The sequence below is a fragment of the Musca vetustissima genome, unplaced genomic scaffold (genome assembly GCF_032173495.1).
Source record: "Musca vetustissima isolate MV318-11 ecotype Yass unplaced genomic scaffold, APGP_CSIRO_Mvet_v1 utg123038, whole genome shotgun sequence".
NCBI classification, from domain to species: domain Eukaryota; kingdom Metazoa; phylum Arthropoda; class Insecta; order Diptera; family Muscidae; genus Musca; species Musca vetustissima.
The window spans coordinates 20,118-37,060 of NW_026881863.1; the positions used below are offsets into that span (position 1 = coordinate 20,118).

The window sequence follows — 16,943 nt, forward strand, 5'->3', positions numbered from 1 at the left end:
TGACGACTCTTTGACATCATACAGAACTAAAGACAATTTTTTTTTAGAAAATTTTGGAACATTTTAAAAACTGTGGAAAATATTGCAAACACATTCTAGAGTCTGTGAAAATCTATGAACGTTCTTTCAGTCATCCACGTGTGTTCTCTTATTCTGTTGCCTCGATATATCAAGAATCCAATATACCACAGATTTGGTGTAGTTTAAAATAAATGCATGAATAAGTAAAAATGCACGCACATACACGTACATACATACTTGAATATGCATATTGTTAAATAATTAATTAATATATTTATATAGCTTTTTTTATATTATAAAAGATGTTCTTTGTATTGGAAAGACAAATAACAACAAACTACACTTTAAAAATCATTTTATGCCACAGATACCTGATGTGCCCGAAAGCATCAGAGATTTTTATGGACACACATAAATTATTGATGATAGGCTGTCACAACAAATTAAATGGATCAATTTGCTGCTACACGTTTTTATAACATACATAACATACACATATTAACATATATGTTCTTTGTATGCAGAATAGCTTCTCCATATATCTTGAATGTACCAATTAACAGTCTTTCGATAGGATATTATTTAATAAAATATCACTTGCAATATAGAGTAGGTGATAAAGTTTAGATTTTGGAAAGAAAAAACTTTTTTGATTGCTGAAAATTAATAGAGGGGACTTCTCTATAAGTTTGCATGAATTATATACATACACATTTTTATGGTTATAGGAAATACAATAGTTTCCATTCAAATCGATCACAACACCATGTATCACTCATCCCCACAAAACCTCTTCCAATGAAATATCTAATGCAATAGACTGCTCTTAAATGGTTTCAAATGTGGCTTCCAGCAAAATCAACTGAATTACTTTGTGTGAATGTTTGAGTGACATTAATGATGATTGGCATCTGATACAGAAAATATTTCCCATGGCAAAATGAAACACATAATGGCATATGCGGCAATTAACAAGTACAAAGTAGTATAGTCTATAAAGTTGGTCAGATTCAATAGTCAATATGTTTGATCATAGGGTACCCTACATTCATATAGTTCTACCAATGTAAGGGCAGACATTTAATAGCATTTGAATTTAAAAAAAATAAAAATTTGTTAAATCGTATCGTATAGGGACAATATTGTCAAATTTACAACAAAGCTGAAGTGGAGGTTCACCACTTTATATATCGGGAGTTATTCAATTATATAAAAGAAAAATTGAATAGCTTTTTGATTTATTAATCTGTCGTTGAAAACTTTTCATGATATTGAGCTGCAAGGATTATTTTCGTGGATGCTGTGTCTACATTAATATAAAAAGCGGATAAAAAAAGATAAGGCATCAAAGGTTTTTTTGTGGTTTTCTCGATTTGTTACTAAGCCACGCCTTTCACGTCCTTCATGCAAATGTAAAAGTAGAAGCCTAGAAAATAAGAAGTACATCCCGTATGGATCGCTTTCAATATTTTACCTGCAACTGAAGTACGATTTGGAGTGTTTTTTGATTTTTTCTTCTAGTTTCAAACATCAAATATAGAATTGTTGTACTTGCGAATCTATGTAATTTGACATATTAGGTTGGTGAAAAAGAAATCCATTATTTTTTCGGCAGATGGCTGTACTGATAGATTTCTCGCAAAGTATCGATCAAACAATTTTAGATTTATGGTCGTTGGAAGGGTGACATTTCGCAGTAAAAAAAAATATTTTGCTGTTTTTGTTTTGTGCATTCAGTTGCACAGGGTGTTAAAAATGGAAGTAAATAAAGAGAAAATTCGGTACATATTACAGTTTTCTTCGACAAAGGCGAAATGTAAGTCAAGCGGCTAAAATTGTGAATTGTGTTTATGGTTCCGATACTGTAACAGCCAATTATGTGCAATTTTGGTTTCGTAGATTCTGTTCAGGAATTTTTGATGTTAAAGATGCACCTCGCACAGGTAGGGCAGTCATCGAAAATGTCGATAAAATCGGTGAAATGGCCGAAGTTGACCGGCGTGTTAGCATTCGTAACATCACCCAGGACCATAAAACTGTTTAAACCATTTACAAATTACCAGAAACGGCTAACAGAAGGGGTGTCGTGTTCCATCAGGACAACGCTAGGCCACGGTGAAATACTAAAATCGACAGTGACTCGTTTTTTTTATACAATATTAAAAAATAAATATGTTGACATTATTTATTTCCAATGCAAAAACAAATAATTTTTCATATCTTGTTTTTTCTTGCATTCCAAAATTTTTTTAATGATCAAGGTAGGATTGTGAAAATCGACAACTAGAGTTTTTTGCAAATAGAGCGCAGGACTTCTATGAGAGAGGCATTATTAAGTTAACTTTAAACTGGCAACAGATCATATAACAAAACGGTGCATACTTCGCCCAAATCGGACATTACGAAGCATGTTAAATAAAGTAGTATAGTTCATATAAAAATAATGGATTTCTAATTCCCCAACCTAACATGCACATTTTTCGTTAGCTAAAATAGAAGAGTAGCTCCAATACCATTTTCTGGATTTTTTATACAATATTAAAAAATAAATATGTTGACATTATTTATTTCTTCAATGCAAAAACAAATAATCATTTACGTTAAATCGGACGAAAATATATATGGGATCTTTATCTAACCGATTTGTCCCAATTCAATAGGGTGTGGCCTTGGACCAAAAAAAAAGGAACCCTGTGTAATAAGATGTTGCCAGTATTTTACCCATCCCTTTCGAAGTTCTCAAAGCAGTCGATATGTTTGTAGAATACAAGCGAAATGCGTTTAACGCCTTTGTAGCATATTCGGATATTGTTTCATTTTCAGTTCATTTTTGTAATGTTGAGTGGTCTCATGAATCGAATCACAAAATATCTGGAACATTTTTTTGTTGGCCTATAAGTAAACCCGTAGGTGGTGGTTATCTCCAGAAATCGCAGCGAATTTAAATATAATACTCCTGAATAAAAAAATAAATTGAAGGTAAAGCACATTATGTTCTATTTTGGGCTGGAATATAACATTTATATTTTGCGACTCAAACAATGTACATGTCTCAAAATACCAAGAAATTCTGTTTTTTTCTTTCCATTCAATCTTTATTGGATGCAATATGTATGTAGTGTTCTGCTATATTACATGCAACAATAACAAATGTATGTTGCGACACATACCAGGTATCCTAGTCAATTCTACCATTCAGTTTAAAATGGTAAAAGCACAAAAGTTTGAAATTCCCTACATATATAATAACTCCTTTGAGTACTTTCTGTTTTTCGAAAGTGTTTAATTTATTAAAATAAGCAAAAACAAACTTTACTTCACACAGACACACTTACAAATGTTGTTCTTTTACCATAATTCTGTGTATAGGGCATAAAGAAACAAGTATCACTTGTAGTGGCAGTGCTAAAAATTATCTACAATCATCTTCCACAGACAAACGCATACACACACACACACACACACATATTCATGCAGTATGTATTCGCCTTAAAGCCTTTTTTAGATTTGCTTGCAAGCAAATCTGTCCTTCAGAGGACATCCATAAATTCATATTCATAAAGATTAGAAATGAAATATTTGAAAATGACCAGAGGACAAAACTTTTACTGACTTTGAGAATGACACTGATGGCTCAGGTTGGCTTAATTTTGGACGCAACAGTATTAGTATGTACATATAAAATCGTATGTGTGTGTGTAGTTAGGGCACTAGTGGCAGTAGTGTTTTGCGTACTCTTAATATGTCAAGAGGTAATATATATTTTTGTATGCTACATATATGTAATTTGGATGGGTGTACAATTCGCTTAAGTTTATTGAGGCTGTTTGTGAATATGTTGTTTAAGTTTTAATATGCTACAAAATAACTTGGCGATGAAGATCTGTGACAAGACCCGAAACCGAAGGCTTCTCTACCATACGATAAAAATACAATTTAGTCATTAATAATATTATATATTACAAAACAGAGGTCTTTTCCTTTCTAGATTGCCTTGAACACATTTTTTCATTTATTATTTGACACAACCTAAACTATAATTGCAAAGATCTCGCACAGAAATGCTTTCACCGAAAAAAACACAACATGCTTGTTTGTTAGTAGGCCTTAGAAAGAACACAAATCAAATTTTGAATTGAATATATATTTTTAAATGCAAATTATGATATTTTGACAGTAAAAATAAGCTCCACCCCGCGACAATCGACAAATTCTTCTTGTCACGCACACCGAATATTCCATCCCTCTCAAAGACCAATTAATATTAGGTTACGGTTGTGGTTGTCTATAACTGCCCAAGGCTGGCTAATTAGAATCTCATCAAATTAAAAGAACTAATGAAAACTTTCTTTTCTTGCTGGCGAAAATTCTATAAAAGCTTCAACAGCTTAAACGGCATCGAAATAAAACAACTTTATTTGCAAAGTGATATATAATGGTCAGAGTTGTGGCATAAAGAAAAGAACGATTCAAAAACTCAAAAAGGAAAAAAGGAAGTGCAAAACATTGAAATCGTCTTAAATACAAATACAAACGCCAAACGCAATGCATCTTGAAAAAATATCATTAAAAATCTTAGTGACTGTGATGCTTTGCCTTGCTCTTTGCACTGAAAGTGTCATCTCCTCAAAGGCACGCTCTCGTGCCAGGTCAGGTACGTTGAATGTTGCTTGCATTCCAACAATAAATACTTGCCGCCTTTGTTCAATTTAATTTCTCTTTGGCATTTATTCCGCTAATTGGTTTCTACAGCTTGGCGACTCTTTCCACGCCACGAAAGAAAATTAAGAGCCCAGGGGCGATCGGCGAATTTCTTTACCCCCAACCCGGCCACTGATATTGATGGGCAAGAGGGACGCGGTTCCGATGAAGGACGTGGCTTAATGAAAATGTTTAAGGGAATGTTCCCGCAACAGGAGAGCAACATCATTATTATAGCACCAGCGCCCACTACTACTGCCCCAGCACCCACAACCCCCACATCGCCAACAACATCTTCACCAACGGGGGCCACCAGGGGTACATCAACTACATATGCCGCTGAGTTGGGAAGAGATGACGATTTGGATTCTGACAATCTACTTGGTATCCAGGATGACTTGCTAAATGACCCGATTTTTAGTGATAATCCTCAGGATGAGATTCGGATGCCCGCTAATAGCGTCTACAGCCGCAATAAAAAGTACAAAAACACCAGACAAAGAAGAAGGAAATCAGCACAACGGAATAACGCTAAACGTAATCAACTTCAACGCCAACGTAATAATATGAGAACACGCAATCGTAATCTTGTAAAAGCGGAACAGATTGCACAAAGCATTGCCAAGATGCCTAGGCCAAATGGCAATGTTTTCTCCCTCAACAATGGCAACAACAACAATGGTGGTGGCAGCAGCAGCAGCTTCTTTAACATCAACGCCAATGAACGCATCCAAAGCATAATGAATGCCCTTAGGCGCCAAACACCAATCGTCTATAATTACTAAGTAACCATGGTGCGCGGTGTTCGTTGATATGACCTCTGACCTATCATTCGTGTTCTGTTGCCGCTGATACTGTGCGTGTACATTGTAATTTAGCTGTTCTATTCACTGGCGATTATAATGATGATGGGATAGATAGATGGATGAATAAACGAACACTTGAAGGAATTTACATTTTAACAAGCCCATTCCTGCCCCTACCCGCCTCCACTAAAATCCAAAAATCTGCCTTTGTAATAAACTACAAAAATAGTATAATATAATTAACCAATCTGTATATATTCTCATTTGGCTTCTCTCACTCTACCCCTCTCTAAACATTCATTATTGTTTGGCTTCATTTTAATGGGAGCAGAGATTTCTAGGGAATTGTAAAGAAAGATGACCGCAGTGAAGTTGGTTTTATTGAAGCCAACATTGTTCTTAACATTTAATAGGCCAACATAATAGTTAATGCGGCTGGAAGTTCTTCGTCTTCTTCTACTGGGCATTAAAATAATTACTAGAAGTTGTGAAATGACCAATGTTTTGTTATCTGTGAGTTAGGGTTTCTGGAAGCCTACGTTATGAAGTATCGATGTACCACTGAGTTATTGAGTTGAAATGTAATAGGTTTGTTCCCATGGGATGTGCTTTGCATTAACGTGAATGAAGAAAATATATTTTTATTTTATTTAATGTTAGAGGTCAATATGTTAAATTATACGCCACCGTAACTAAAAATAAGATAGAAAAGGAGAAAAATAAATATTGAAATTGTCATGAAATATTTTATATAGGAAAGTCATGACAATTGGAAACTGTAGCAAAATTGAGAAAATATTGACTGATTTACACAATACACTAGAGCATATTAACAGTAAAAAACGAAACTCTACCGTAAGTTGGACCTTCAAATACCCGTAATACCTCGGGTCCTTGATATATTTGCGGGCAATGTCATGGTAAATTTTTGGTCAGAAGATTTGACACTCAATGTTACCGTTATATGGGGGCTATCGTAAAAGGGGTGAATATTGAAGATTTTTATATAAAGATTTGCTGCCACATGTGAACACGGAATTCGGTTTAAAAACGAGCCCAAACTCCACAAAATACCGAAATTTGGAAGGCATCCTTTATATGGACGCTATCTTAGATAATGACCCAGTGAGACCTAACAGTATAAAATTACCACCAAGTCAGTTGTAAAACGTGCCAAAAATCCCCAAAATATTCTAAAAAAAGGGTTCTGGAAGAAAAAAATCGAAATACATTTTTATACGAAGTAGCTATAGCTTGGCATTTTAAATTTTCAGAGGAGCGAACAGTACCAAAAGAATATCTTCAATTTCACATATCTCTCATTTTAAGGTTCTGCTTCATTCTAAAACTTAAGTGGCTTAAAATTTAATTTCTAATCGGGAATTTAAATTTTTCAAATACTAGCTAGAATTAATCAACTGAGTTTCATTCGAATAGTATAATGGAGCAGCTCACTTATTATAAAATGCCAGACCTTTGCCGGTTACTTCGGAAGACTCCTTTATATTAAGAAAAAGTGCGAAATAAACGGTTTTCGCCGACAGAAGTTAGAAAAAGTGCTTCCATAATTGATTTAAGCGAATGTATAATTATTTCAGATCTGAATGTGGACATTATATCCACACAACTGTTATCTCTATACACATGTTGCACGTGTTGTGCTCTCTAGAGCAGGAATAGAGTCATCTTTGGATTTTGTTGTTCTAGACGCCTAAGAATAGTGAAGTCCTTCAGTTTTTTCCATTCACATCCCCTTAGGTAGGTTATTTCACGAGAGGTGTCATTTCCAAGGAATGGGGTTGGGAAGCGTGAGAAAGCTGGGCGGTGGCACAGGAAATGTTCAAATCTTCGTAACGACAGATATCAGAGGCATGTTTACTAGTGTTTCACTATTCCAAGATTCACTGTCTGGAGTTCGGTCCTACTCAAAATTACTTATTGAGGATCCGATTGTTGTCTGTCATATATTTTGGAGCGCTCTATTCCTAAAGCTACAATATAGATTCTAAAGATCCTGTCGGTGCTGTCCCCATTGCCCCACATAAACCAAGGCAGCATGTTATCTGAACATTATGTGACAAATTTACGTTACATTTTGTTGTCCACCAAACTGCCGAGGTATATTAGAATTGGTCCATTAACGCTCCTTTAGATCCAGTGTATCATCTTTGGATTAAAACCCCATTTAGAGCCTATAGCTCTTCTGCATTTAGAGCCTATAGCCCGGTCCTGTATGTGGTCTTTCCATTTAAGTTTTCCATCTAGTATTACCCCCAGATAAATAGTTTTATTTCATATTATCACATTGTTTTGAAAGATGGGTTCTTCAAACTGTTATATTTTTGTCTTCCTGTTGAATAGACGTTAAGTCCCCTCGACGTCGCTCAATTATAGGCAATGTTTAACACGTTTCAGTCTTCCTTCGTAACAAGTTAGTATTCTTTCTCCTCAGAATTATTATAACATCGTATGCATTACAGACGAGTTCAAATCCATCCTCAGTTAAGGTCCTCAAGAGACTATTGATAGTGGTCACCCACAGCAGCGGTGATAAAATCCCTCCCTGCGGAGTCCATTATCCTCTTTATCCATGATATTTATTTATTATTGGCTACAGTTTATCCATATATTTCTTAGCAAGTGACTTAACCAGGCTATGATTGCATGATCAACTCGAAATGTCTCTAAGGATTGGTATCTATGTTGTGAAGACATTGTCTGGCACTGCAGCTTTGAATGTTACGAAGCCCTCGTAGCTTTCCTTCCCCAGCACCAGATATAGATGTGTTCGTTTGGAGGTGAGCTTCCATGAGTCTGTTGTGTCTATTCTGTTCTCCCCTCATCTATCATGGTTTCCCCATATAAAATATTTATATATATATATTACACAGTGCTTAGCAGGACCGCGAAGACAAAGTCTGCGTGTCGGGATTTAGCACTATTGCTATCAATCTTAGACCTTATATAAGTTTTATGTGCAAATCAAAATGACAAACGCAATTCGCATTTTATAAGATTTATATTTTTTTAAACTTGTTAAAATTTATATCACTTATTTTCAATTTAAAGTCATGTTCAGTTTAGATCAAATGTAGATTTCGGATCCTTAATATATTTCCTCACTTATATCTTCAGACAGCACCCGTAAATTTTCCAAATATTTCAGTCGGAATAACTCATAAAATATACCCTCCATAATTTTGTTTAAATTTGTAAATTAAAAACCCAATAATGTTTTGTGTTAAAAAAATAAATAAATAACATTTTATATATTCATATAAGTAGACACATTAAGCATATTGTATCCTCTTAAAACTATTTGTAAATGCTGAAAATGGATTTTTCTTCGTATTTCTTTTTGGCTTTTTGCGACGTACCACCTGCGGCGGAGGTCCATAAACAATCCGTGGTAAATATGGCCGCTGTTGATACATAGGTGATGGTATTGGTACCCTCACATAAGCATAACGCATACCTAGAGGAGCTGCAGCACCAGTGGCACCACCGCCTGTTCCTCCTCCACCGGTACCAGTACCTCCTCCACCGGTACCTGTTCCTCCACCACCTGTACCAGTGCCACCACCGCCAGTGCCAGTTCCAGTACCTCCAGTCCCTGTACCAGTGCCGCCAGTACCTGTTCCCGTTCCGGTGCCTGTCGCTGTACCACCACCTGTAGTCGTTGTAGTTGTTGGCTGTGCTGCTCCATTATTAGTGTTGACATTGGTCAGCGTTGCCGGTGAATTGACAATGACATAGGGCACCATATTATTATTACCACTGTTACCATTACCCCCAGAGCCCCACTTGCCAAAGTTCTTCAAAAGCAACAAATGTTTCAAAAGACGACCTTCATTATCCACCTTCCGTTCCGACTGTCCGGTCGAATCCTGAGCTACTGGTATAATTGGTATTTTTGCGATTTCTTCAGTATTGGGCTCCTCGGCATCCAGGGAACGGTATAATGGTACAGCCTTTTGTTTAACTGCAAAGAAGAAATAAAAAATAAAATGTGTGAACAATTGTTTGCCATTTTTTTTTTTCGAAAATTACCTTTTTCCGAACGACTCTTGGCTGTGACCGCCACTGTCACCACCAACAGCAATAAACCAATTTCTTGAATACGCATAATCCAATGTTAATGTTCGTCATAAACTATGAACTGATCAGAGCCGCGCTCCTAGTTTTATATTATTCACAAGTGCTTCGTCGAAGTAATGCCCACTCACTGGTACTCACAAGTCTTCGAGTGGCCGACCGGCTGCCTTATGTGTGTGTGTTATCATGTTCCGGCTATAATTGTTGCAATTTGTCTTTGTGACTTGGCCTTATCACAATTTCACATCTCCCTTTTTTCAGTTTCTAGTCAGGTTTACACGCATGGCCGGCGACCGTGCGACCTGTTAATGTTCGGGCTGACAACTGGGAATGATGCTTGTTGTTGGTGGTGGCGGTGTTGTATGCTGGCTGTCTGGCTGATTGTCTTTAGTCTAGTTGTTACTGTTGTTACTGTTGTTGTTGTTATTGTCTTACAAGTTAAATTGTTGGACAAATGTTATTAATGATTTGTTTATTTGGGTCATGTTAAATGAATTCTTCTCACCTTTTGTCGCCTGCCTTTGTTGTTGTTGTTGCTACTACTATTCTGTCTCTGTTTGATTTCACTTTTCGCAAATTCAATGAACGGACAATTTATTTCTTCAGATTAGGACCTCCCCGAATGATAATGATAGAAATATTAATCATTCGTTTCGAGTACCATTGAGAGGCAAATTGTGTGGCCTGCCGCCGCTGCTGCTTCTGGCTGAAGTTTGCTTGCCTTTGGTAGCTGTTCGATAGTCGGTGAAGTGGCCGCAATTAAAAGTGTAATTAATTGCAATTTACATTCAGTTGTATTTGCAAACAATTAAAATTATCGCAAACAAAACTGTGTGGAAAGTGTTTTGATAAGAAGCGACAGTAATTTGCATAGTTCGATCAGAGGAGAGAAAATGTTGCAGTTTCATTCATTAAAATTATGTCACCGAAGTTGTGTGAAAATGGAGTTATATTTGGACGGTGAGACTCTACCGTGTTTTTCCTCGACTGTATTAAATTTGACATTCCGTCTGTTGGTTATTGTAAAATGCACGAAGAAAAGGAATTGATGGGTCATCCATAGTATAACCCTGACTTGGCAACTAATGATAATTCATCAAGAAAACCAGTAAGGAAAGGTCAACAGTCGGACGGGCCGACTATGCGATATCCTTCACCACTTTGGGTACATGCAAGAGATGCTAATATATACAATATTCGGTAGATAGAACAGACTTAACATCTTTGGAGGACTATTAAATTGGAATCGAGCGAAATTAAATGTGTGATCTACATAGATATTTGAACCAATGACGAAATTGGACAAAAATATATATGGAAGGCTATACTAAATCTGAACCGATTTCAACAAGACTTTACATACGTTAGCCTGGACCTAACTCAGAACTCTGCGCAATGTTTTGTCGAAGTCGAACTAACCTTGGGAGTTTTGGTGCACAATTTACCTAAAATCGGGCGAACTATACATGTGAGCTATATCTTAATATGATCCGATATCGTTATGATATGATCCGATTTCGATGAAACCTCATATACACTATCCTAGACTAATTCCATTCGTTATGCCAGTTTTTGTCTCAATCGGACAAAAATTGGGAGTTTGTTGCACCATTTACATAAAATCGGACGAAGCTATATATGGGAGTTGTATCTAAATCTGGACCAATTTTTACAAAACTTCACAGACTCAAACAAGACTTAATAGAGTAGTCTCTGCAAAATTTTGTCTCAATTGGACAAATATTAGGTGTTTTGCTTGCCATTTAGTTAAAATCGGACGAAAATATATAGGGAGCAATATCTACATCTGAGAAGATTTTCCAATTTCAAGTGATTCTATACATATTCTCAAGAGGAACCATATGTGTATCTCGTTTACTTTTGCCTGTTACAAACATATGCACAAAGACATACCTAATACCCAGTACCACAGTGGGGTGAAAGGTATAAAAATTATTGGTCAACGATCATTAACACCAGAAATTTATGTATCCATGTATCCAGATGATAAATATTCGCATTTTTTTTAATAGGTCACTTTTTTCCAGAAACTATCTGTATATTTCGATTCAGAAGTTCCACCGACCATAAAAAAATCATTAGTTATCCTATATTCGCTGTAATTGTTGTAAAACGGCCAGATGACCCCGCCGGACCACAAAACAGTCGGATCATTTCTAAGGGTACAATAACACCAAAGAAAAGAAAATTTAATCGAGATACAGGACAAATCAAATAAACCAAATAAACGATAGCAAAAATGAACGACTGGAGGAAAAGGAACCACATTAATGTGAGAACTGGACCTAGTACCGATCGTTCCCTTTGCGTAATAATTCCTTTCTTCTAGTTCGTTCGTCCTGAATGACCAATATTATCCTTAAAATCCTCAAGTATATATCTTCATCTCTTTTATGTCTTCATTGAATTCCAAACGCTTTCACAAGAAAGTAAGTAACCAACAAAGAATTGTTTTATCCAATAAAGTTACTTAACAAAGCCCCCACAAGACATATCTTAAATCTCAGCTTAAATCTCAATGATATAAGAACAGAGAAACAACGAAAAACAACAGAGAAAAGAAACGCACAAAAGAAAACAATTTTCGAAATGTGTCTGGATGGCCGTTACAGATTTAATGCCCTCCGTTGGACCATTTGTCAGTGGACATTTATAACAGCGGGACTTCGTTTACACATGCCGAAAAGTGTGCGGTTAATGCCGGAAAAAAGGCAAAGAACCGACGAAAGCAGTTCAAACATTAAATGCTATGAAAAAGAAAAAAAACATTTAGTAAAATTTCCTTCTCCTCGTTTGTTGATGTCGTTTGGAACGGGGCAACGTTGGATGAAAATGTTAAGTGCCGTTCCCTCCCTGTTGGCCTGTTTATAAATCACTTGTATAGCGTTAATAAAGGATATTTATAATAAATCGTATATTTTTTCTTACGTTTATGCATACAGACACACAAATGCACACACATACACACACTCAATCACTGTGGTTTAATGCCACATAACAGTTTAAACCGACAAAAAAGGAAACGGAAACGGAATTGAAAGTGCTGAGATTGATTTTTCTCACCAGTTCCGACCAATGGCCATACCCTCCAGAAAGTAAGGCATAAATATAGAGTAAAACAGAACAGTGTTTACCATTTGCTGTCTACACCTTCTTCACTTTCAAGTTTTATTCAATTTAATAAATAAACTTCAGTGGTAATTTGCCTGAATTGAGAAAAATGCAAATTTCATCTGCCTGTGATTGGAGACAATCTGTGGTTTCAAATATTTTCACCATTAGTACAAATTAAATCTTTAAGTTTTGAACATTTGTTGTATCGATTTTCTTTGCTCTTTGCTTGTGCAAATTCAATTGAATTCCTTGTTTTGGTTATTTGTTTCGTTGCTCTCTTTTTAACGAAATAAAAGCTCCTGCAGACAAATAAATGAGTCAAGATCCAATCAATTGCAGGACATCGCCACGACCACATGAATTGGTAGTAGAAAACAAAAACAATGGCAACAACAAAGTGAGAAAAAATATATTGCCAACAAAAAGGCAACGAACCCATGATATATGGCATGACATAAAGAGAACAAAGCAAATGTGAAAATGTATTAGACATAAATACACCACGACTTGGATTTATACCACATCACTTAAGGAGACATTATTGCGAAATATTGCCAGGTTCTGAATAGAGAACCACAGAAAGTTAGATTTTCGTGGTAGTTGTGTCGATCACTGCTCCGCTCACTGGACAAAACATTTTTTATTTCCTTGAACCGAAACTAAGACGATATTTTTTGAACTAGATTTTGTTTCAAATTGTTCTTGGGACTAGAATGTGATTTTCAGAATAAACGTCGGTCAAGAGCAACTGAGAGACTATGTTTGTCCATTCCTCGTTGATCAGTGGAATTGGGCATTCCACACGTCTTAATTCAGAATTAAGCGAAAGATAATCAGTGTAGATATTCAAAAATAGATTTCGTGGGGATATATACTTCATGAAGCAGCCACTATGCAAAATGTATTAAAAAAATAATATATTCCGTCAGCGTAAAATGGTGGCCATTTCACTGATATTGTTATAATTAATTACATATTATCGACATATATTCATCTTGAATACCAATCCATCGGAAACCTGCATTAATCTTTTTATTTGTATTATATTTGTTCATTCCATCTTAATATACATTACATTGGTTTGTTCATTTATTTTTTTTCTATTCGCTGTTTACGAATCAATACTATATATAAACATATGCATTTATGTATCTACGTATGATCAAATTTATGTATATATGCACTGTATGAAGATTTTAGTTCCAACATACAGACATAATGTGACCGAACGAGCGATTTCGAGACATACAAACATGCAATTTTGATTGTGGACCACTTTTCGTTTTCCTGAAGATTGGATTGAATGTGCGAATTGTGAATTGGGAATTTCTTGTGTGTGTGTGTTTTAGTTTTTCCTCTTTGCTGTTGTTGTTCTTCTTCTTCGTTATACTTGGCTCATGTTTTTGTTTGTTCGTGCGCAACATGATGGTCAGCTCCGGTTGATGTGGCTTCGGGCACCAGAGTGACCAAATGTGTTTTACGGAGGTCTTGAGGCAAATGCATTTCCTTGTGCTGCTTCGTTCTGTCGCTCGTTCACATAGACTTGATGCCGCAAACCATACGATACACATTTTCACAAAAATGAACACACACACATACACAGGCATTTAAATGTATGTATACAAGTTCAATGTATTTGTAGGTACGTTCATTTTCACTGACCAATCCGCCTTCAGGTCAAAGAATTGAGTTTCCTTTTTCCGGGCGGAAAACTGTTAAAAATCACAACATTTTCCTGAGCTTTGCACGCCGAAGACAAATAAATGCAATTTTGCAAAAGCAACGACATTACTTCTCTAGACAGAAGGCTGGGATATCAGAACAGTGCCAAGATGATAGCAACGAAATCGCTTGTGGTCGTCACGTGTTTCAGTTGAATTTTTAAAATGTCTTTTATCGGAGAAATATTTTCCATGGTGTCCACAAAATGCACACAGCGTGGGATGACAATTTTGCAAAAAATGAAAAAAAGAAGATTGGATTGGAAGAAACTAATGATGACGACAGGGTCGGTGGTGTCTAAGCAACACTTGAAGGCAGTTAAAATTTGCCGCAGGATGTTTCATGTTTCATTTAGCTTGGTAGCAAAAAAAAAAGCAAAAACCATGGCATTGCATGGACAGTTTAGTTCAATGCATGCGGGACATGAATATTTCACTTGACCAATGGGCAAGTGGATAGCAGCGTATAAACACTTAAATGAGAGGGTAAGATTCGATAGATTTGTTGTACAATTTTGGAACATTGTACCAATATAATTTTATAACAGCATATTACTATTTTAAAGAAAGCTTTTCAAAATCAAGTCGATTACATTCACAATCAGTAGAATATGTTTATTTCTCTGTTTAAGATATATGGCTTAAATTTTGCAAATGTAAGGGTGCAGATCAAATTTAGGTAATTTAAATGATCTAGTCTCATTCTCCAACTGAATATATCGTTAGCTGACATTTAACGCAAATATTTTGACATAGTCCCCATACGAGAGACCCAACTGCATATGTCAGAAAAAACAATCCACACATTAATATCGACCATAAATTAAATTTGAGTATCATTTAGTACCAAATTTTATGATATGAGCCTTAAAGGTTCACCCAAATCCAAATTTAACCAAATTTTCAATTTTGCACACATTGTTTCCATAATTACCCTCCTCAATTAGAGGAATTTAGAGGAATTTAAGTGAGCATGACTTAAAGACGGTACTGGACAAGATTTTGAAGTAATATCTGGTAGGAGATTGATATCTCCCCCTAGCTGACAGTAATTAAAATCAAAATTTTACTCGAATGTTTAGTGATTGAATATTGAAAAATACTAACTTGAATATTTTCATTATAGTCAAGTTGTAATGTCTAAATAAAATTAATTTCTTATAATTTAACTTCCTTTAACTTCTAGTGGACTTAAATTTCACTGTCAGTGTAAAAAAATAACAACTCAGCTACCTACCTAACAATCGCACTATCAGTACAAGTGCACACCAAAACACTCCAGAGATTTCGAATGAGAACAACAAATGTCATCCTTGGGGAAATTTACTCAAAGTGCATTGAGAAGGAAAAGTGATTTTTCCCTCTTACCAGCATTTAATTTCAAGCCAAATGGTCAGATGCACCAGACACGTGTTGTTAAATGAGAATTGCAAAACGAATAAGAGAAGGTTGAGAGAAAGGGAAGAAACGAAGTGGCGGTGTAAGGAAATTGTAACCAGTGTGCCCCGTGCTGGATGGATAACAGAAATGAATGTTTGCAACAGCGGTACAATGAAAGATACCTCGACCACTACTACCTTCCACCAACGTCCAGAGCACTACAGTTCTACAAAGAAACCCTAGTGTAGTGCAGTTGCATTACACGTAACCAACCATACTGCAAGCATGTTAACCCCCACATGCAGCAAAAGGTTGGTTTTATATCGTTTGTAAAGAAGCCCTCCAAAAAATGGAAAGAACGAGACACTTCTTTTTATGGCTATAAAGTAACATAGCCGCATAACAGTTTTAACTTTTAACGTTGCCTTTGAAATAAAAACTGGAATTCCAAACCAAATCACCATCTGTCAAAAAAGCATAGTTAGATTTATTCGTGTTTGATGGATATTATTGGGGCGAGATGTACACATTGCAAATAAAGGATACCCAAAAAATAAATTTGTTATCAGGTGGCGGTCTGCTATTTATATTTCTTTTATCTTCCGAAGGGTATATTAATTTTGGGATTACGTTTGTAACCCCTCAACATAATCATTTCCCATACGAAGTATAGTACATGAAAATTTATCATGAAAAACTGTTTTCAGAACTTTTTAAAAGTATTTTCCAGCATGATCTGTATATGGACAACATTGCAATATTTTTAATATTGTATTTTGAAATTTCGTACTACGGCACAGTTGCTGAAGTACCCGTAAAACGCTTATAATTTCGGAGAAATGATCGAAGTTAACCGGCATGTTAGAAGTCGTAAAATCGCCCAGAAGCTAAAAATCGAACATAAAATTATTTTAAACCATTTACACAAAAAAGTCTTATTTTTCCGAAAATATTTTTAAATATTAAATATTTTAATATGGTTCATGAAGAACCGTGGATATAAAAACTCACTCTATTTATACCCTATGTTGTCAGAGTATTACAGCTTTGAGCAGCCCTAAGAGTCCATAACGCCGTGAAATAT

General features: G+C 35.7%; 1 protein-coding gene across 1 annotated transcript; it reads left to right on the top strand.

Moving 5' to 3' along the window:
* Window positions 1-4,773: 4,773 nt before the first annotated feature.
* On the top strand, window positions 4,774-5,507 carry LOC133327899 (uncharacterized; the record flags this gene model as incomplete). The annotated part of the gene is made up of 1 exon (XM_061536435.1): window positions 4,774-5,507. A coding segment is annotated over one exon (734 nt), but the record flags the coding sequence as incomplete, so codon positions are not given.
* Window positions 5,508-16,943: the final 11,436 nt, after the last annotated feature.